This window comes from Nanorana parkeri, unplaced genomic scaffold (assembly GCF_000935625.1).
Source record: "Nanorana parkeri isolate BGI_ZX_2015 unplaced genomic scaffold, ASM93562v1 scaffold71, whole genome shotgun sequence".
Taxonomy (NCBI): Eukaryota; Metazoa; Chordata; class Amphibia; order Anura; family Dicroglossidae; genus Nanorana; species Nanorana parkeri.
Window position 1 is genome coordinate 2,287,341 of NW_017306339.1, and position 22,612 is coordinate 2,309,952.

The window sequence follows — 22,612 nt, forward strand, 5'->3', positions numbered from 1 at the left end:
TATATTACACATATGGTATAAAGTGTGTTGACTAACATTTTGAGGTTATTGAGGGTCATAATATAGCATTTTGACATCGTGGACGCTAAAGACCAAGTCTTTGAGTTTAAAACCGACCATTATCATTACCCCTTTATTTTATAGTAACGTGGAATTTAATTCTGTATAATAAATTATATTCCCTAAACAAGTCTTTACCTTTTGAAGACTTGATTGTTTTACATTTTGTCCTTTATTCCTATTCATCCTTGTGTTTTCTGGCTGCTACTGAGATTTGAACACCCGTGTGTGTTTTCTGGCTGCTACTGAGATTTGAACACCCGTGAATACAATAGGCAGATTTGCTCAATGACTTAGTGGGATAAAAGAATGTTCAAAAGAGTTGATAAATACCCAGAGAATCCCTGTGAAGATGTTGACAAATACTTAAAGAATTCCTGTGAAGATTTGTGCACTTTGCTCTGCTTTGACCTGTGAGAAGCATTTCAACTGGCCAAGTCCATTTTATATGCTTGGTTTAATAATATAATACAAATGATTATGAAATCATTGCACTGTACTTAGTTTTGAATAAAGATCATATCTTTTTGCTAATGACTTTAAAGTGACATTAAAGGATAATGTTTTCCCTCCCCCCCATGTTAATGTCAGCACTTACCTTAAATGATGTCTCTTAATCTGATCTTCTTTCCCCATGTTTTTTCATCTGTCCCTCCAGCGGTGCTGCGGCTCTCCGGTCCAGCGCTGACTCCCCTCTGCTTGCAGGCACTTCCGATCCGGCGGTGTCTGCATGCGGGTGCACGCGTCCATAGACTTACCTTGCGTCTCTGCTTGTCCCCCGGCCGAGAATCCGAACTGCGCATGCGCCTGCCCCAAGATGCTTTGCAGCCGCCGGAGCAGTTTAGTTTTCTCGCACGGGAGCATGCAGCCAAAACCAGGTAAGTGTAAAGCGCTGTTACGCCTTTTTGTTTTTAAAAAAACCTTTTTGCCTATATCTACTGCTTGATAGCAGTAGATATAGGCAAAAAAACGGAGGCTTTAGAACCACTTTAATTCTTTTGCATTAGTTACGTCCTACAAAAACTAATTTCTGTTTAAATTGTTATATCTAAAACCATATTCTGGTAGTGTAGAAAACCCATAACAAGAGTCAAGTGTTGTAGCATGGGTGGCTATAATTTTCCAGCCTGCTGTGAAAATCTCAGGACTTTACATTTTTTTTAGTGTATTTGTAAGAAAAATCATGCGTATGTGCAAAGTGTCATGCACATCTCTGTCCGAAAGCCCGTTCCCAAGGTCAAAGGTAAGCGCGCGCTGTACATGCACACGCATCCAGCAAAGAGTCGCACAGAAAGTGACATTTAAGGAATCGTATTTAAATGGACCTGGTGCACTCCTCCTTTGCTGATTGACCCTCAGCTGTTCCTGTATCCTGAGCTTGTTGTGATGCTGTTTTCCATTCCTGACTCAACTTGTCTCGACCATCCTGCCTGCTGATTATACCTTCTTGTCCACGGACTTCAGACCTCTGCTTGTTTCCTGACCCTGCTTCTGGCTCTCATATTGGCACTTCATCTCGTGATTGGCTTGACCTCGGCTCGTGACCTAGCTTCTGTCTTCCTTTTCGGTATCTCGCTTGCATCCGGTTGGCTACAGTCTAGGCACCGGTGCTACCCTGTGCCCTTTCCTTCCTGTCCCCACATCCAGGGAAGTCGGGCAAGGGACGCAAGGGGTGCCATCTCCTCCATTCGGTCTCACTCCAGGTACATGACAGTATTGGAGCATGCCCATTTCAGTGCATTCTTACAAAGTAACCTTTCACAAGTTCAGCCGTTATGTTTTATTGGCTAACAACAAATTAGAGCTCTAATCCTGTATTGCCAGCTTTTTTTATGAATCGGATGGTTTTTATTAAACCGTTTTGTAAACAGTCAATAACATAAATCAACAGACAAACATAAAACAAACATCAAGTATCGACCAAGCACATCCCATCATGAGGACCAGAGTATTCCCTAGAACACAGCAATACAGTTATAAAACTAACATTTCAGGTATAGAAAATAGACCGGACACCCGCAAGGGATGCAGTGACATTGGGAGACATAGTATATACTCATGGAGATTACCAGAGGGATACAACCAAGGAACATTGACTACCGGGATCTAAAGTGTAACCAAGAGGACCAAATCAGGGAGAATTTGCTATCAAGGCCTCTCCTTTGGTACGTTACCCTTTCAAAGGCAAGGGAAACGGTAAAGACTGAATTAATAAGTGTAATTATTTGGCTCCAATACCTAACCAACTTAGGGCAACGCCATAGGAGATGTTTCAGTGAACCCTGGTGGAATCCACATTTCGGGCAAGATGGATCATGCCAGACACCAATTTTAACCAGAAATGCAGGTGTACATCACGATCTATGTAAAAGGAAAAGCTGGGTGAGACGTGGCTAGTGAGGTCAAGGGTACATTATGGAGGATGTCCTCCCAGATCTCATCAGTAATAGGTCCGATATCCCGAATCCATCTCTCTCTAGTCAATGTATGGGAGGAGGAATTGTTAATTAAATTAGAGTATAGAAACAAAATAATTCCCTTATTGCGTGTCGATTGAACCAGTTTATCCAAAACCAGAGTGGCACAGATAGGTGGGGGAGCTACCCCAAATTGAGACGAGAGGGCATGCTGAACTTTAAGGTACTGGAAAAAGTGTGTGTTATTGATGTGATAATGAGACACTAAATGGGAGAAGGAGCATAAAGAACCTTCAATGTATAGCTTGTCCACTTTACGTTTCCCGGCTCTACTTCATGCAGCAACACCCCGTAGTTTAAACAGTTCTGCAAGATACTTATTGTTTCATAATGAGGTGTATCTAGTACAACCCGTAATATGAAGAATGCCCTTCACGGCATTCCACACCTTTCCTATCAACTTTATGGTGTACATCCCCACCACTACACAGTACATGAGTAGCTATTTGGGGCTCTGCAATGTCGTTAACTGCTGAGAATCAGTGGTTACCATTCATTAATAAATGCCTCAGTATTGAGGCATCTGTTAATGAAAGAATTAAGCTTTTACAGACACCCGATCCTTTTCAGGGATCGGGAGTCTGACAGTGATAGCAGAGTCAGTATTAATGCAATTTCAATTATAAAGGTGGAAATATTAGGAGCATCACCCATACTAGATTGGGTCAGTTGAAAGGGTAAAAATATCACCCAAAAGGAGAAGGATAGGAGAAAGGAAAGGGAGGTACAGAAACAAACAGGCCAGTCCCTCCAGGACTCCAACCCCGAAACTACTTCGACATAGCTTGAAGGTATTTGTCTGTGTACCGGACTTGCAGCCAAGCGCCCCATACTGAATTCAATTTTTCTTCAGTATTGCGCATGGCAGAGGTAAGATCCTCCAGTTGGTAGATTTCATTATCCTGCGAAAACCAAAGGCATAGAGTAGGAGGAGAAGTCTATCGCCACAACGCCGGGATACAAGCCTTAGCAGCAAAGAATAAGTGGATGGAAAGGGAACGTTTATATTTAACAATGGAGCAATCCATCATATGTAAAAGGTAGCTGGATTGCTACCCAGATCCTTCATAACAAGCTGTTCTAAAACAGCTCTAACGAAATCCCAAAAATAACGAAGCTTAGGGCAGTACCAGAAAATATGGGACATAGTCCCCACCTCTGAATCACATCTCCCGAAGGCACTAAAGGGTTGTCCTTATGGAGGAGGGCAGGCACCCTGTACCACCTAGAGAATCTTGTAACTCTGTTCCTGGAACTGGTTAGCAATGTATGCCTTGTGGGCAAAAAAACGAACTTCTTTTTGTTTTGAGCCCCTGAGAAGACCTGTCTAAACTCAGCTTCCCACTTCTGAAGGAATGGAGGGCAGTAGTCCGGGGGGCAGCAGACAGAAGCTTATATAGGAAAGTGCAGGTTGACCTCTACGGCACAGATCTTCAAGAGGCGTTAACGCTCAGTCAGGATAGGCAGAGCAGGGAATAGAAAGGAGGAAATGCCCAAGTTGAAGTGCAGTCCATTCATTGAGAGGTGGATCAGTCAGAGTGCGAATGGAGGACTGGGGTAACCAATGATGGTCAGTGTAAAAGTACAGCAGGTGGAATCTGTTGGCAAGGGGAGTTGAGCTTTTATTTATATTTTTTTTATTTAACCCCCTCATGACAGTGATGTTCAAAGTATTTTGCTGTCACTAAGTGTGACACTTAGTGACAGTGACATTGTATGCCAGACCACAATTAGTTTTTAGAGAAAAAAAAATGTAAATGTTCGCTTTTAGTTTTAGGCTGAAAAGTACAGAAATCCTAAGGATGTAATATGTTTCCAAATAAAGGACAAATACATTTATTTTAATGCATTTTGTTAACTGTTTTCTAAAAAAATAAATAAGCAAAACTGGGGAAAAAGTGTTTTCTTCAAGTGGTTTTTGTCAACATTTTTTGTTATATTTTATTCATCCTAAGTGAGGTGTTAGGCACCCATATGTGATATAAATATATAGCCCTATCTGTCAGGGATGGACCCATACAGTTATACCACTGGGAAAGGGGACACTCGTATCCTCATCTTGCCACAGGGTTTCTTGGAGGCTGGTAATCAGGTAACTTTCAAACCATAATGTATCACATTGTAGATTCATGAAATCCTTGATACATTTAACTTATGTGAAGATAAGAATAGAATAAATATATAAACAATACAACACAATACAGATGAGGAGACTTGTCACAATCTCTGTTTTCAGATAGTCAGACAATTTATTTTATCCTTTGGTTTTCTTCTACTGCCTTTAAAAAAAAATAATTTGAGGTTTGTTAATTCCCTGTATCACACCATCACTGCTTGAAAAGCCTGTTGGCATGCTAAAATAAAGCATTTTAATTTTTGTTGATGTAAAATAGCTTCTGCTACATTTGATTAGCTGTCATTTGACTAATAAAGCTCTCATCTTCCTACCCCCTTGTGGATGCCATAGACAAAGATTCCTCTGTGAACTTTATTAGCAGTTGCTTGGATGAAAATAATATCGCTTAACAGACGTTTAGTTGACCCTTTTCTATTGTAGCACGGACAGTTGGACTGCTGCTTTCATTCCCACAGGTGAAAATGTTTCTAAGTTTCAAGGCTCCTCCACCCACCCTTTTACAATGTGCTGCATTTGAACCCTGCTGTTCCTACAGCTTTCACTGAATTCTTGTGTCCCTAAGATCAGTGGGACATGTCTATCTGTCTTGAATATTTTGATTAGCTCTTGAATGTTTCAGATCCCAAACTTTGACAGGAGCAATTTAACATTTATTCCCCAGGAACTGCTCATTTGAATTTTTTCTTAAGGGCAACCTTAATATCACACTGATGAAGTCACACTGAGAGAGAAAAAACAAGCATCAGCAATATACTAACAAACTTAGTGGCTCATTAACCGCAATCAAATTCTTCACTGTGTTTTGTCCTTTGAAACTGTCCCTTGCTTTCCACCCCCACACCGCTATAGGATAGAATATCTAAAAAGAACCATGCCATTAATAAACAAATCCAGAGAAGAAGCTGACTAAACAGTATGTATGTATGAGGTAGGGAAATGCCAATGGTTGCTGGATGCCAGAATAGGAAATAGGGGGTGTCACTAGCTGTAAGGCCTTTGTGCTGAAATCTATACGCTTGTATTATACCATGACCATGAAGTGTGTGCATTGTTAAAGCCCATCTCTGGAGGGGGACTACCCTTGCATTTGAGCCCCTGCACTGCAAGGGTTAAGTAGTCCTTTATACCTATGGTTATTATGTAAAGGACTTGTACTTACTTGATCCCCGCTGGTGTTTACCTCCCTCCCCTACGTTCCTGTCGCTCTGTGCCCTCACGTATAATGCAAGGCTATGGGCCTCCGACTGCTGTAAGTGGAAGGGGAGAGACTACTGGTATTGGAGTTGGAGCTTGCAGTAGTGGGGATCAGGTAAGTAAAAGACCTTTACACAATAACCTGACACAAAAAGGAGCACTTAACACTTGCACTGCAGGGTTAGCCCCACTGCAAGGGGAGGGTTTTTTTTCTACTGGGGATAGGCTTTAAGCTTTTGTTAATGATCGCATATTTATCTTGCAAAGTGGTATATTTGAGAAATCCTAATTATATTTTATTATTTTGATAACACATTTTTGTATTCCTGACTATACAAATTAGAAAGTTTAAGAAATGTCTGGCCTTGTAGTCTAATTCAGAGTCACATCATCAAACTTAAAGGAATGCTATTATTGGAGAAACAAACTACAGAATTTAAAATATTGATAGTTATGTGGTTACTAAGTTTGCTGCTATTGTTATTATTGTTCCATCCCTGCTCCCTGTGTCTACATGCATACCTTGTCTCCCTTGTGTTCTCTACGTTTCTACCAAAAGTGTGCATGAGACAGCCAAAGCTATAAGAGATACTGTATGTTTGAATGTTCTGTAGTTATTTACTGTTTGGCTCATCTTCCTTCTGTCTTTTTCGTAAGTAAATAACCCCAGTATATTCCTGAATGTTGAGGGAGATTACTAGAGTCAGTACTCTTAAAAACTTTCCCCATCGCTCAATATGTTTATATGCTATTGCTTACTTTATCTAGCAAAGACCATCACACCGTCCCAGTGTGCTCTTGTCACAGTGTGAGTCCTGTGTGAAATGCACTTATTTAATGGTTGGCTGCTACATTTCAATTTTCAGTAACATTTTTGTTCCTTTATTTTTGCCTAAGGTGCGAGTTGACAGTGGTATTCAAGAAGGAAGCGACATCAGCATTTACTATGATCCTATGATTTCAAAGGTAAGTTTTAATCCAGCTACACAAGTCAAAATTGAACAGCTAGCACATTACATTTCATTTCTAATATTGGTCAGTCACCTTGAAGAGAAAAAAAATGACTACAAAGTGGGATGAGATATAGAAGTCTGTTTATGTATGCTTTTTGATGTGAAAAAAGCAGTAGGTGAACAGAGTTCTTGATTTATAATTACATTTTGTCACATAAAGCATTGGCTTTGTCTTCTGAATCAATTCAAATGAATGAGGAGTAATAATCCATTGAAAACATGGAAGGTTATCACAGCTGCATTTACCTTGAGGCAAAGTTTTGTTATGCTTAACATATTGTAGATCTTGCAGAATGTTTACAGGGGATTAAGTCTAATTTGCTGCACAAATGAGCATAGTAATGTGGCCAATGTGCCATCTTCCAAATATTTTCAACCCCGATATTCTAACATGCCTGATCTATACCACCTGTTTACTAACTTGCTGTCTACATTTAAATGTGCTATACATAGAGATGCAGATGACAGCTAGTAATATTTGTATTTCTCTTTGCTGTGCATGTACAATTCATGTATCGTTGACATTATTTGTTTTAGTTGGTTACCCATGGCAGCACTCGGGCTGAAGCATTAAAGAGAATGGAAGATGCTCTAGACAATTATGTAATTCGAGGTAAATATATTATGTGTGTAAAGTGGGAGAGCTGGTATTTCTTCACCGCAACAAAAATCTAGTTTATTAGTTTGTTAGTTTGTAGAATAGTCATTAGCAGAAGTATATATTTTAGTGGATGCAAATTAAAGGCAGAGCAAAGTATGTCATATAACAATCACACATTCACTTACCTGTACTACTTTACTGCAAGAGCCAAGGACTTTTGTACTTGAAACGTGAGCACTATTTTAAAAAAAAAGATAGATATTAAAACCCCCCCAAAGAACTGCAAGTATAAATTGCAGCCACCTAGTTATGCTCAAACGTTCAGCAGACTCTAAATCCCTGTCTTTATGTTCAAATCATAAGCCATTCTAACAGGCAAAGCTTTGGCACTTTTTGATAATGACAAAGCCTCCCTATCCGTTTATATCTCCTGCACATGTCTATCAACCAGGGAGGCAGCTCATCATAGGGGAGGTCATCATCATCAAGGGAGGTAACCGCTACTGTCACAATGACCTTAGATTTGGCCTTAACATCATGGTATTAGAGGCTATACCTGCAGCAGTTTTTTTTTTTTTTTTTACAGGGTCGTTTTAAACCATGTTGATATGTTTAACAGCGCATACATGTAGGGGGAGAGCCCTAAAGTTAGGTCTGCATGTTTTTTATTTGACACCAGGTTGCCCACCAGCCAATACTCAGCTTGGCTGTGCCTGAAATAGCTACATCTAACTACTGAATGGACCTAGAGAACTCCTGAAGGGTTAACAAACATATATAATTTTGTGAAAACATGTAATTCTAAATTTTCACTAGTGTGTAATAAAAACGTTAGTTAAATATATACGTATCTATAGAAAAATAGGCTTCAATAAGGAAGCCTTACATAGAACCAAAAGAAATCACTTGATCAGGGCATATCTGTTCCAAGATGTGTGAACTCCGTGAAGGACAGTGGTACTTTTGGTACAGTTGTGCTTTAATCAATTTCCCCAAAACCCTAAGTGCAGCCAACTTGCTCAGTTACAGTATCTTGGGGGTGCCTGGAAAGTAAGAAGATTGCCTGGCACAGCTGAGGTGCCAACATTGCCTCCTGGGACTACAACTCCCAGCATGCAGTAGGCCAACCCTGCGCAGCTCCCTCCAGCGGTGTTTGATACTCATACCACCGCATTCTACCCACTGTGCGTGAGCTCACTAGCCTGGCCTGAGAGGGGGCATATACACAGAGAGGGGGCAGGAGAAGACTTGCCTCTGCTTGCACGCTAACACCACTGTAATCATGCTTTGTTCATTCCCGGCCTATCATAATGTTTCAGATTCAGTGCTTGAAAAGCCGAGTCATTGACCTGAAACATGTATATAAATAGGAACCTTTTTTAGCACTTTTCCTACACCAATTTACAGCATGCATATTTCTGAGTCTGTGACTCAAAAGTATCAGTTGCAGCGTTGCAACTAGCATTTTTAAAAGAAGGGCCAGTAAAGGTAGCCCTCATACTTTTTCATGACAGAGTTTCTATAACATATTGTTACTGTATAGAGTTGCTTAAATAAATGCTGTAAAAATAGTGAATTTAATTGGTGAATGTAATTTAACATACACGATGAACTGAATTCCATTTTAATTTGCTTTTTCATAAAACCATTTTATCTGTGCAAAAAAAAAAAAAGTTTTCTTTCCTTTCAGAATTTTTACTTTGCTTTTCAGACTTTAGTAAAATAATTTCTTAGATGCTTTATTACTATCCAAAAGTTGGAAATGGCTCAAATTGCTTTTCTGTATTGTCAAGCAAAAAGGACCTGTGAGGCTATCTGTATTGGTGAAGGTCAGCAAGTATAATTTTCCTGAGTATGCACTAAAGTAACCATTGCCCAGGTTGGGGGAATACAAAGATTTTTATGGCATCAACAAAGTGTCAGTCATGACTGGAGGCAGGTATCCCATCACCTATTTTTTTCTATTGAGGGAAATTACCAGTAAGAACTGAAACCAACCCATAACCTACTAATGCTTTCCACCAAACACTGCAATTGTGCTAAAATCTAAAAGTTCAGTTTACTTTAATCTTTACATGCTTACTTGTGAGTTCTTTCTGAAGCCTGGCATTACCAATTTGATTTTTCAAATTATTGCTATGATGTCCAGCATAAATTCCTCCCAGTGGAGTGAGATTAATAGTATTCTTTGAGATATGAGTGAGACTAACATTTATCTGAGATTGTAGAATAGTAGAGTGGACTGTAAGTTAAGGTACCTTAGTAGGTCGAATGAGTGAGGTCAATAAAACTAGAAAAAAGTAGTCGTGCAGTAAGAGGAAGGAGGGCAAAAAGGAGACCGAAACAACTGTGATTGTCTTGGTCTGAGTAGGTATTTTTCCCAAAAGGGAGGATGGGCACAAACAGGGCTACCATCATGAGTAAGATTTGGATTGGAGGTCTTGACCTGTCTAGACCTCTAGGTCCGAGCTGAAAGCACTTAAAAGTCTCTTATGGAGTATTTCAGTAGTGCAGCACCAGCACATGAACAGCTTGTGGTTGGATATTTGAGCCAGGTAAGGAAAAGATAGACTGCTGTTTGCACCATCTAATAGGGATAAGTTAATATGCTGGTTGAAGTATTCTTCTCTACTATAAATGGAAAGATGGCAATTTTTGTGTTAACAAGATTTTGCTTTACACTCATCCAGTGCTTGAAGCGGGAATTTCTGTTTCATTCTAGTAATTGCAGGGAGTAAACAAGCAAGGTCAAATGGTTTAATACCTTGAATCCAAAGTCTGCTTTCCTCTTGGGCAGATAGCACAATATGTTTAATTCTGAGATGTTTGGGTGCCAATAAAAACGTAATAAAATATGCAAAATTTTGTACCTATGTTGGACCACTTTAAAGAGGTCTCACCTGAATAAACAGTTAAACAGTTTAGGCAGGCAGTTGATCTGGGTGCTGCCATGTAAAACCAGTCTTTTCCATTAGGATTTTGATGCAAAAAGTCAGTGTTTCCAGTGTGTGCCGATAAATAGATTCCATAGCCAGCAGCTGAATGTAAACAGCAGGCAGTGCAATAGCCAGCTTACTTTTGGATATTTCAAATTGCAATAGCAGGCTGGCTATTGCACCCGTCCACTGCTATCAATCAGCAGAGGAGCAGACCTGGGAGAGAATTTTCCCTCTCTGCTCAGGGGTGTAGACATTTTTGAAAAAACTACTTGTCCAAGTGCTAAAGCGGGGGTCAAATCTACTTGTCCTTCATGACAATCTACTTGTCCCAATACAAAAAAATATAGTTTTAAAAGTTTAAAACTAGGGATGCACCAATACCAGTTTTTGGGTATCGAGTACGAGTACCGATATTTTGGAGGAAATCTTCCTCTGACCGGAAGTTCCAGTATTGGGGATGGTATCTGAGCATTTGGTCGAGTACAAGTACTAGCCCAAATACTCCATATCTGTGCATCCCTAATCAGAACTGTATTTGACTGTGTCCAAAATAGCGCTTCTCATTGGTCAGCGTGGCCACCTGACCACGCTGACCAATGAGTGCTTGCAATTTGCGTGCAAAATTCAAAATGGGCAGGATTGCGCTGGACAGTACAGGGTAAGGAGACCTGTACTAAGTATACCTGGCAGGTGGGGGGTGGGAGAGACCAGGCCAGATCTGATCGGGTAATTCCATTTTCCCGTATTACCTGGGAAAGTGAACTTACCCTTTAAAGGAGAACTATTAGGGGAGTGATTTTCACTCATCCTCATAGTTGTAGCCGACCTGTGACAACGATACTGTCACAGGTCAGCTCATTAGATCGGGAAGTGAGTGAACACATACCGGCGCTCGCTCACTCTCGATCCTGTCACGGACGGGGGAGGGGGCGGGTGCAGCTGGCTCTGTCTCTAGATAGTCAGAGCCAGCTGCCACTCACGCAGCTGAGTGGATCCAGACATAATTGTCGGGATCCATTTAGGCTGCAACGTCTCTGTATAGCGTGAGCTATAGCACGCGGTATACAGAGCTTTGGGTCACGGGAGAACCCTAGTTTGCATTCTCCCGCGACCCTCAGGAGAACTATGGGGAAAAGCCCTGACCTCATAGTTCTCCTTTAATGCACATTGTGCGACTAGACGAAGAACGGAAGTTCTTTGTCTGCTCTGCCGGCTCTATGGTGAGCTCCCGTGACGGGGGACCCCCGAAAACCACGGCGGTTTTGAAAATTATGGTGGAAAATAAGTATTTGGTCACCTACAAACAAGCAAGAGTTCTGGCTCTCACAGACCTGTACCTTCTTCTTTAATAGGCCCCTCTGTCCTGCACTCATTACCTGTATCAATGGCACCTGTTTGAACTTGTTATCAGTATAAAAGACACCTGTCCACAACCTCAAACAGTCACACTCCAAACTCCACTATGGTGAAGACCAAAGAGCTGTCGAAGGACACCAGAAACAAAATTGTAGACCTGCACCGGGCTGGGAAGACTGAATCTGCAATAGGCAAGCAGCTTGGTGTGAACAAATCAACTGTGGGAGCAATAATTAGAAAATGGAAGACATACAAGACCACTGATAATCTCCCTCGATCTGGGGCTCCACGCAAGATCTCACCCCGTGGGGTCAAAATGATCACAAGAACGGTGAGCAAAAATCCCAGGACCACACGGGGGGACCTAGTGAATGACCTGCAGAGAGCTGGGACCAACGTAACAAAGGCTACCATCAGTAACACACTACGCCGCCAGGGACTCAGATCCTGCAGTGCCAGACGTGTCCCCCTGCTTAAGCCAGTACATGTCCGGGCCCGTCTGAAGTTTGCTAGAGAGCATTTGGATGATCCAGAAGAGGATTGGGAGAATGTCATATGGTCAGATGAAACCAAAATAGAACTATTTGGTAGAAACACAACTCGTCGTGTTTGGAGGAGAGAGAATGCGGAGTTGCATCCAAAGAACACCATACCTACTGTGAAGCATGGGGGTGGCAACATCATGCTTTGGGGCTGTTTCTCTGCAAAGGGACCAGGACGACTGATCCGTGTACAGGACAGAATGAATGGGGCCATGTATCGTGAGATTTTGAGTGCAAACCTCCTTCCATCAGCAAGGGCATTGAAGATGAAACATGGCTGGGTCTTTCAACATGACAATGACCCCAAACATACCGCCCGGGCAATGAAGGAGTAGCTTCGTAAGAAGCATTTCAAGGTTCTGGAGTGGCCTAGCCAGTCTCCAGATCTCAACCCCATAGAAAACCTTTGGAGGGAGTTGAAAGTCCGTGTTGCCCAGCAACAGCCCCAAAACATCACTGCTCTAGAGGAGATCTGCATGGAGGAATGGGCCAACATACCAGCAACAGTGTGTGCCAACCTTGTGAAGACGTACAGGACACGTTTGACCTCTGTCATTGCCAACAAAGGATATATAACAAAGTATTGAGATTACCTTTTCATATTGACCAAATACTTATTTTCCACCATAATTTGCAAATAAATGTGTTCCGAATCAGCCAATGTGATTTGTTTGGGTTTTCTAATTTTGTCTCTCATAGTTGAGTTCTACCTATGATGCCAATTACAGGCCTCTCATCTTTTTAAGTGGGAAAACTTGCACAATTGGTGGCTGACTAAATACTTTTTTGCCCCACTGTATTTAGCACTGCTTGTCCGGAGCAGGGCTAAATGTATTAAAAAACGACTCGCCCGGCGCCCGAAACTGCCTGTCCTGCAGTTAGGAATTCCACACCCCTGACTGCTACTCTGCTGTTTAACAGCAGGTAGTGGGCAGTGTAGCCTGCTATTGGTTATTTTGAATTGCAATAGCCATTAGCAGGCTGGCTATTGCACCCACCCACTGCCTGCTGTCATTCAGCAGAGGAGTGGACCTGAAAGAGAAACTTCGCTCCTCTGCTGATTGACAGCAGGTAGTGGGCAGGTGCAATAGTCAGCCTGCTATTGCAGTTTGAAATAGCCAAAAGCAGTCTGGCTATTGTACCAACCTCTGCCTGCTGTTAACATTCATGCGCTGGCTGTGGAATCTAGCCCCAAGCAGATGAATGGGGTGAATAGGTGTGCAGGGGGGGGGGCTGGTGTAACTGAGGAAAATGAGACCTTCCACATTTGTACTGGTCTTATCTTCCGTATACTGTATAGTCTAGCAGTTGATATTTTGTTGGCTATAATTCAGTGTAACTTTACATACTGTATTCTACAAGATCACCCATAGACGGAAGCAGCTATCTCCCTAGAAATAACAAGCCCTCTAAAGCAGTGCTTCTTAAAGTGTGGGTCACGACCCCATATGGGGTCCCGCAAGTGAACGGGGGGGGGGGTCGCGATCTGAATCCCCGGCCAGGAAGGGGGGGGGGGGGAACAGGAGAGAGACACCGACTGACGCTAGAGGGGGAAGAGGAGAGAGACACCGGCAAACGCTAGGGGAGGGGGAGACACCTACCGACGCTGGGTGGAAAGAGGGGAGAGACGCTGTCCGATGCTGGGGTCCCTTAAAAAATTCCTCGGCCAAAAAGAGGTCACGAGTGGAGAAAGTTTAAGAAGGCCTGCTCTAAAGCATTGTTTCATCACTGGTACCCACAGTGATTCTCTCCCAATGATGAGAGGACTCAAACGAACTGCTTTGATACTTCCTTTGTTTACATTAAAGATTATCTTTACAATAAAGATTTTCTAACAAATTGTGAATTCTCCTTTGCCAGAGCCACTTGTTTTCTCCCTCTAGGCAGGTTACCCGTGATGGGATTATCTGAAAAGTTGCTCTGATAGGAAGTATTGCTTGTGAATATTGGGCTCTCTATGGCTACCCTTAGCATGCCCTATTGGTACTTGGAGTATAGTGACTACTTTCTTCCATAGTAGGAATTCTTGGGAAGGATGCCGATGTTCCTTTTTGGGATTGTTTTTTTAATTGCTTTAAAGAGGAACATTTACCCATATTTTCAAAATAACAACAAGGGAACCTTTAGAAATGTTTAGTAACCTATATTGGTATGAATTAATGAGATTGTTATGGAGTTTAAACAAAATAAATAACTTCACAGTGCAAGTGTTTCTTATATGCATTTAATTTAATCATGCAACATGTACATGCTATTTCTGTTTTGGCACTCTTTTTTCAAATGTGTTTTAATCAAGCCTGCCTGAACTGTTGATTCAGGTGAGATCTCTTTAAAGTGGTCCAAACATAGGTACAATATTTTAGAAAAGTGAAGCCTTTTAAATAATAGTACAAGAGCATGTGGTTCTACATTTATTTTTAATTAACATTTGATTATTAAATATTTGCAGACACTATGCATATTCAGTGCTAATTGGCCTTTTGCAGCTTTTGATTCTTTCAGCTTGTCAGCCTCAAACATAAATCTGCATTTATCAATTTAGACTTAATTGGTGCCCTAGAAGCTCTGCTGTGAAAACCTTGTTCAATATGTTTAACTTGCTGAGAATTTCAATTGTGATAAGTGAAATGGAAAAGAATTGTAGACACATAATGGCTAATTGTCTGAGGCATATAATTTCCATACAATATTATTTTGAACATAGGAAGAAGAGCTATGTGTTTCTGGTACTACATTTAACCATGTTTATTATGAATATTAAAACGTCACTATTATTACTAAAAACTTAAAGCATATTGGACATCTATTTTAAACTAATGCAAGTAGGGGGGCATAGCTGGCATGAGTGGCAGGAGGGCGCGAGACCCAGGAGCTTCTCACCGCGTACAGCAGATCTCTGTGCCGATACCATTTAAGAAGCAGCCAAAGGCATCCCAAAGACCAATAAGAATCTGGGAGCAGACCAGAGCTCACATGGGCTTGCAATTGCCGATTACTTTGGCTCCCACGACACACCGCTCTAGCCCAGGGAGGGAGAGCATGCTGGGCTAGCTACGGAGACCCAGTGTGCCACACAACACGTGGCAAGTCAGGTGAGAGGGAGTACACAGACAGCTTGCCCCAGCTGCAGTGACCCAGACAGATGATGTGTCCCGGTGTACAAATTCTGGTCTCCTTTCAAACTCCCCTGCTTGGCCTAGAGACACCCCGGGAGTCTTCCTATACTTGACCCTGAATTTAGAGCATTTCTGACTTTTTTGCCAACCAAAGTGGACCTGAATTCTCATACTGAGTGCATTACTGTGCTCCTTAGACAAGTGTTGAGGGCAGGTAATGATGCAATCTCATAGTTAAAATCAAGAATGACTACACTGAAGGAGGACAGTGCAGATATGGTCTCAACCACATACAGAAGGCACAGACGGTGACCTAATTTCCCAAGACCTTGTATTACACTCTACAGAATCCACATCTTTAATGTCAAGGAGGAAACCCTGTGAGCTACATGGGCGAAGGGCACAATTGACTTCAATGGTGCTACCATTCAAGATACCATCCTTCCAGATCTGTCTCACCCCATACTTTCAATGCGCAGGCTGTTGAAACCCCTGCTGGATAAACTATCCTAATCTGGTGTCACCTATAGGTGGGGATACTCGTTTAACCTTCAAATTCACAAGGATGGATCTACTTTTACTCTATATTCTTTGGCTCACCTGCAAGATCTATTCTAATTTCTTAAATTTTTATTTCTAAGGGCTTTGCCCTCAAAAGGTAGGGGCTTCAACAGGTGTTCACCCTTCTAGACCATATATGGGCTATACAGGTGAAACTCGGATAATTAGAATATCGTGCAAAAGTAATTGCAGTAAGTGCTGCAAAAGGGGCCCAAACCAAGTACTGAGTACATATGCATGCTTGTACTTTTCAGAGGTCCGATATTATTCTATCTACAATCCTTGTCTTATTGATTTGCATGTAATCTACTTTTTTGAGGTTGTGGATTTGGGGTTCTTGGGGTTTTCATGAGCTGTAAGCCATAATCATCACAATTATGACAAATCATGGCTTGAATTATCTTGCTTTGCATGTAATGAGTCTATCTCATATATTAGTTTCACCTTTTAATTTGCATTAGTGAAATAAATGAACTTTGCACGATATTCTAATTATTCGAGTTTCACCTGTAGAGTCCTCTCATAAACAAAGAAAAAGATGTTGCTTATTAAGAATAAACTGTACCACAGTGGTTATAAGGCTCTGTTCACAACTAGGCGTATCGAATATGCGCGTTTGTCGCGCGTTTCGTGACATGCGTTTTTACAGCGATGCGCGTTTCCGAGGGCTACTTGGCTTTATCCCAATGGAAACGCGCGACAAAAACACTGCAAAGAAGCTCATGTACCTTTTCAGGCGTAGGCCGTTTTGTAGCGCGTTCAGACGGGCTGAAAAACAATGGGATTTTCATGTTTGAGCGTTTTGTAGAGCGTTCGTAGAGCGTTGAACGCGCTACAAAACGTACCGGTGTGAACCATGCCTTAAAGGACAAAACAAGAAATTTCCAACATGCAAAAATATAGTGCAGCTATACTGTAGCTGTCAGAGCTAATGTGGCAGTCTTGGAATACTTCTCCCTTAAAAACGGCACCAGACAGGGATGCACCCTCTCTTTGCTGATCTTTACTTGGACTTTAGAAGCATTACAGTCAAACTGAATGTTGATATCTCGGGCATTTCAACCACCTTTGGGAAACATGAAATTGTGGCCTATGTGGACGATCTATTGTTTTTTGTGATAACTCAAAATCTCTATACCCAACCTATTAAAGGAACTCCATAATTATGAACCTCTATCCAATTCCAAAATTACCTTAAAAAATATCTCTTAATGTCATCATTCCTACCGGTAGGATGATTACATGCAAATGTTCAATTCAAGCGCACCATGAATCATATTGTGTACTTCGGAATGAAGCTCACTCCAAATTAGAAGACCTCTTTTAATCCCCCTCCCTTGTTACCTAGTATTAAATTGGATCTGCAAAGGTGGTCGAGACACTTCTACACGTGGTTTGCCAGGAATAATATTCTTAAGATGAATGTTCTTCCTCGTCTGTTCTATTTGTTTCAGTTGCTGCCAATTCTAATACCTCCCCAAGTTTTTACAGAATCTTCATGTTGAGTTAACTAACTGTGTGGGCTAAAAAATGACTTAGGCTAGATTATAATATCCCTTTCTTACTCAAAACTGAATTATTATTATTACATAGTATTTATATAGTGCCAACAGTTTGCACAGCGCTTTACAATATAAGGAAGACATTACAGTTACAATACGATTCAAGACAAGAAGGGAGGGATGAGGAGGGAGTTACAATAGTCAAGACGAGAGATAACAAGGGAGTGTATGAGTAGTTTTGTGGTGTCATTGGTGAGTAAGGGGCGTATTTTGAGATGTTCCGAAGGTGAAGGCGGCAGGATTTGGATAGCGATTGGATGTGAGCGATGATAGCGATGGGAAGAAAGGTGAGGTCCGAGTCAAGGATGACACCTAGGACCTTGGCATGAGGGGAGGGTTGGATAGTTGTGTTATCAATCACAACTGAAATGTTGGGGGAAGGTGCACGGGGTGGAGGAAATATCATGAGCTCAGTTTTTGAAAGGTTGCGTTTTAAGAAATGTGACATCCAGACTGATATGTCATTTAGTAGATTAGTGACACGCAAGGACACTGAGGGGGAGAGTTGTGGAGTGGAAAGATAAATTTGAGTGTCATCTGCATAGAGATGGTATTGGAAGCCATGTGAGGTTATTGGTTGACCAAGGGAGGAGGTGTAGATGGAGAAGAGGAGGGGTCCAAGGACTGAGCCTTGGGGGACCCCTACTGAAAGAGGAAGAGGAGGGGAGGAGTTAGAATTGTAGGTGACACTGAAGGAGCGCGTAGATAAGTAGGATGAGAACCATGAGAGAGCAGAGTCCTGTAGGCCAAGCGAGTGGATTTTTTTGAGGAGCAGCGGATGTTCAACAGTGTCAAAAGCAGCAGAGTGGTCTATTAGCAAGAGTAAGGAATAGTGGCCGTTGTTTTTAGCAGTTATTAGGTCATTGGTGAGTTTTAGGAGGGCGGTTTCAGTGGAGTGTTTGGGGCGAAAGCCGGACTGAAAGGGGTCCAAAAGGTTGTTATTAGCGAGGTGGCAACTCAGGCGGTTGTAGATGAGGCGTTCTAGGAGTTTAGAGGTGAATGGGAGTAAGGAGATAGGTCTGAAATTATTGAGGTTGGTAGGGTTCAGTGAAGGTTTTTTGGGTATTGGGGTGACTAGTGCATGTTTGAGTGGGGTAGGAAAGATTCCAGTAGAGAGGGAAAGATTGAAAATGTGGGTAAGAGAGTCTAGGATAGAGCAAGAGGGTGACCGAAGTAGTTTTGAGGGAACAGGGTCCAGGGGGCAAGTGGTGAGGTGGGTGTCAGAGAGAAGCTCATGGAGAACCTCACTGCTACTATGCATCAAAGGGAAGAACAATTTCACCACACATGGTTGTATTGAACATATTTAACTGGCTCTCAAGAATACAGGTCTCTGATGTTAGATCCTGGAGACTGAATGCTGAGGGGACTTTTGTACCTCCCTAACCACCTTCCACCCTTCCTTCTTTCCTTTCTTCTTTCATTTCCTTCTTTCTTATTTCCTTCTTTCTTTTTCCTTCTTTCTTTTTCCTTCTCTTTATCCTTTTAGGAGAAGTTGTGCCTATTGTTATACATTCAACCCTCTTACCGTGTTTCCCCGAAAGTAAGACCTACCCCGAAAGTAAGACCTAGCACTATCTTCAGTGATTACAATAAGACAGTGTCTTATTTTCGGGGGAAACACGGTATTACATCGATAATGTTGTTGCACTATTTTTTCTATTGATACTTCTAATGGTGCTGTTGTTTTGTTATCCCATTATGGTTTTATTGTAACTGTTGACATTTTGTATGTACAGCACTGTATTGTAAAAATAATAGAGGTGCACCGAAATAGAAATTTTAAAAAAGAAACCGAAAATGTTTTTTTATTTTTTTAAATATTTTATGAATTCATTTTTTATTAAATATTTTAATTTTTTACTTTACTTTTAGGGGCTTCTGGGAAATATTAGGGGTCTAAACAGACCCCTGATATTTCCCTTTTAAAATAGAAAAAGAGATTGAGGACACAAAGTCCTCAGTCTCTTTTTCTGTGTCCCCTGTTATCAATGAACAGGAATCCTCTATGAGTGTTCCTGTTCATTGATAACATGAGAACATTGTTTGTTTAATATAACTACAATTATGAATGAATGGGGGTGATGTAGATCACTCCCATTCATTCATAATTGAGGATATACTAAACATACCATGTCCCCATGTCCTCAATTATCTACAAACACTCACTGATCACTGAGTGTGTGTACCTTGCTTTTCTCTCTGACACGCTGTCACAGGAGGCTGATCGAGCAGTGTAGAGAGGAAAGCCCAGCCTCCTTTGACAGAGCTGTCTCCGCCCCCACACCGCTCTGCCGAACTGTGATAGGCGGCTGAGCGGTGTGGGAGGAGAGACGCCGGCCGCTCACAGCGCTCTCGTCCTGCAGCGCTCGGCCGGCTGTCACTTTCTTTTTCTCCCCGCTGGAACAGTGCCCAGCGGGGAGAAAAGAAACCAGGGATGCGCCGATGTATCGGCCGAAACATGGCTCTTTCGGCATTATGCCAAAAGTGCAATTTTCGGCCGATATGTTTCCGCGCCGATATATCGGTGCATCCCTAAAAAAATAAAATTACAAAAAAACTTATGCAAGTAAAACTTGTCTAGGAGCTGGTACCTCAAGGTATGTGTTATCACATTTAACCAGAAAACCCTGCTCTCTGCAGAACTTTGAAACTGATTTTACTTTATTGTTTAAGGCTTGACTTCCCTGTCTTTACAATCAAGGCCCTCTAAAGAGCTATCTCCCTTTTCAGCTAAAGAGTTTCAGTGGCATGTAACAGCACTGTCACTGATCAAAAGGGTTGTGCAGATCTTAAGCTGGCGATACACTGTAAATTTTTTTTTGTTTAGCCTGCAGGTTGGTAAACATAACCGATTCCTCCATCCATGCTAAACAATGTGAATGGATAAATCACACACTGAGCTATTGTATTCGTACCTGAACGTTCTGATTGAAGGATGACAGATTGAAGGATGCCGACAGTGTAGCCACGCCTCAGAAAAAAATGCTGCAAGCACTATTTTATTTTGACGGACCAAAACATAGGCATTGGTGTGCCATGCGTTCCCATGCGGCTGATCACATTGCGGTCGGAGGGCGTGGCTACAGTGCCATTCACTTCAATGGACCGCCATGCCCCCTCCCGCCCCACAACAAAGTGAGCCGACCGCAATGCGATCCAGTGCGTTCCAGCCAAAATTGTCTGATGTGAATGGGCCCTTAATGTCACAGAAGTTAATTTAAAGCAGAACTGAAGAAAAAAAATGCATGCAGACATGTTCTTTATTGCACAAGAGACATGCTATGTTTCTTCTGCAATAAAACAAACTTGCCTGCCTGTTTCCAATCTTCTATAGAATGTATAATGAGCTGCGTATTTTTGCCACTTCCTTGGTGTCGCAATGAATAAACTCCTGTGCGCATACACGGGAGTTCCCCTATTATGGCTTGGTCAATTAAGATGGCCAAAGATCCCATACCTGTAAAAGACTGGGTGAAGAAGTTGGCACCAGCGGTGAATTTAGTTCCACTTTAAAGGGTAACTACAATAAAATTAAAGTTATCCTTTCAGGTTATATTCCACAAACTTTCAAGTAACTACATTTGGATACTTTATTCTTGATAGTTCAAACTTTGATGCACCCTTATTCCACTCATTATTGGTCATTGAGGTCACTAATCACAGTCGAGGGCAAATAGCAGTTGTGTGGCAGGGGTGACTCAAGGGGATTGATTTACTAAAGTCAAATAGGCTATTTGACTAGGCTATAATAGTCAATTTGCATCGGAATTTCCCCTTAGCTTAGTGAATTCTGTGAGAATTCACTTTCCAAAAATAGCCATTCACGAGCAAAAAATAAATTATAAAAATAAACCGTATTTATGCTTGCATATGATTTGGATGGTGTTAGTTAAGTAGAGTTTCACCTCACTTCACCTTCACTAAGTTAAAGAAAAAATACCCTTGCAAAGTGAACAGCCTATTTACCTTTTATATGTAACAAAAAATGCAAACTAGAAATCCGGGCAGCTAAAACTGAGTGCGGAAAGCATATCGGCGTAGATAGTAAAAAGAACCCCCAAAAATTTTACCAATATATTAAAGGACTTGATGGACTAATGTCTTTATTCAACCTCAAATACTATGTAACTATGTAACTTCAAAGTGTTGAATTCGTAGCTGAATTGAGTATTTGCCTATAGCTTCCCTGAGTGAACAGCTTTCAAAGAGGTAATCCCAAGGGAGGGGATTGGGATCAAACCAAAAAGACTGCAGTGTCGCTACATCTATGTTTGTAAGTACAATTTTTATATTAAACTTTATACAATTCACAAAGTGCATTATGGAGTGCCCCTCTTTTATCTCCATCTGCTGAAATTTAATTGATACCACTGGGGAGCGATTCCACCACTAGAGAAGTATGTCCTTATAGTGGAGAAAGAAAGGAAATATTTTTCACTGTGGAAACACCTGGTATCTTCCCGCCTATGATTTGAAAAGGGAAGTGGCTTTTTCAGACGGTTATAACGTAAGGTCGTATGGAGAGGTGAGAGTTATTCTATTGGGAGTGGAAAGTGGAGAGCACAAGGAGCACGAAGGGATTATCTAGTTACCGGTTAATTGCATCCACTTTTGTATTGAAGGCACTATTCAATTTATGCTGTATGATATATGCATCATAGTGGACGTCTTTGTAAAGTGGACTACTGTCATCTCCTTTTGCTATTATCATTTAACCCCTTCGTGACGGGAGACGTACAGTGTACGTCCCGTCACAAAGTGGCTATATGACTGGCCACGTACACTGTACGTGCCGAGTTATATTAGCCTCTGTAATGCTGGTAACTGCTGATTCTCAGCAGTTCCACTCATTAATTAATGCCTCACTATTGAGACATTCATTAATGAAATAGTTAAGCTTTTTTAAAAGCTTCTTTCTTTCATTAATGAAAGAATGAAGCCTTTACATTCAGATACGGGTTCGCTAAATAGCGATCCCGTATCTGACAGCTGAAGATAGCAGAGAGGTAGCAGTGACTCACCTCTCTGCTATTCGTTTTGACAGCTGGAGA

At 41.5% G+C, this 22,612-nt stretch overlaps 1 protein-coding gene across 2 annotated transcripts in view; it reads left to right on the forward strand.

The window, feature by feature from the left end:
• PCCA (propionyl-CoA carboxylase alpha subunit) overlaps window positions 1-22,612 on the forward strand; it is a 340,260-nt gene that overhangs the window by 147,257 nt on the left and 170,391 nt on the right. For both annotated transcript variants that reach the window (XM_018576625.1, XM_018576624.1), the window contains exons 15-16: window positions 6,766-6,834; window positions 7,419-7,494. In XM_018576625.1, coding sequence (XP_018432127.1) covers window positions 6,766-6,834; window positions 7,419-7,494 — 145 coding nt within the window. The remainder of the gene's footprint in view (window positions 1-6,765; window positions 6,835-7,418; window positions 7,495-22,612) is intronic.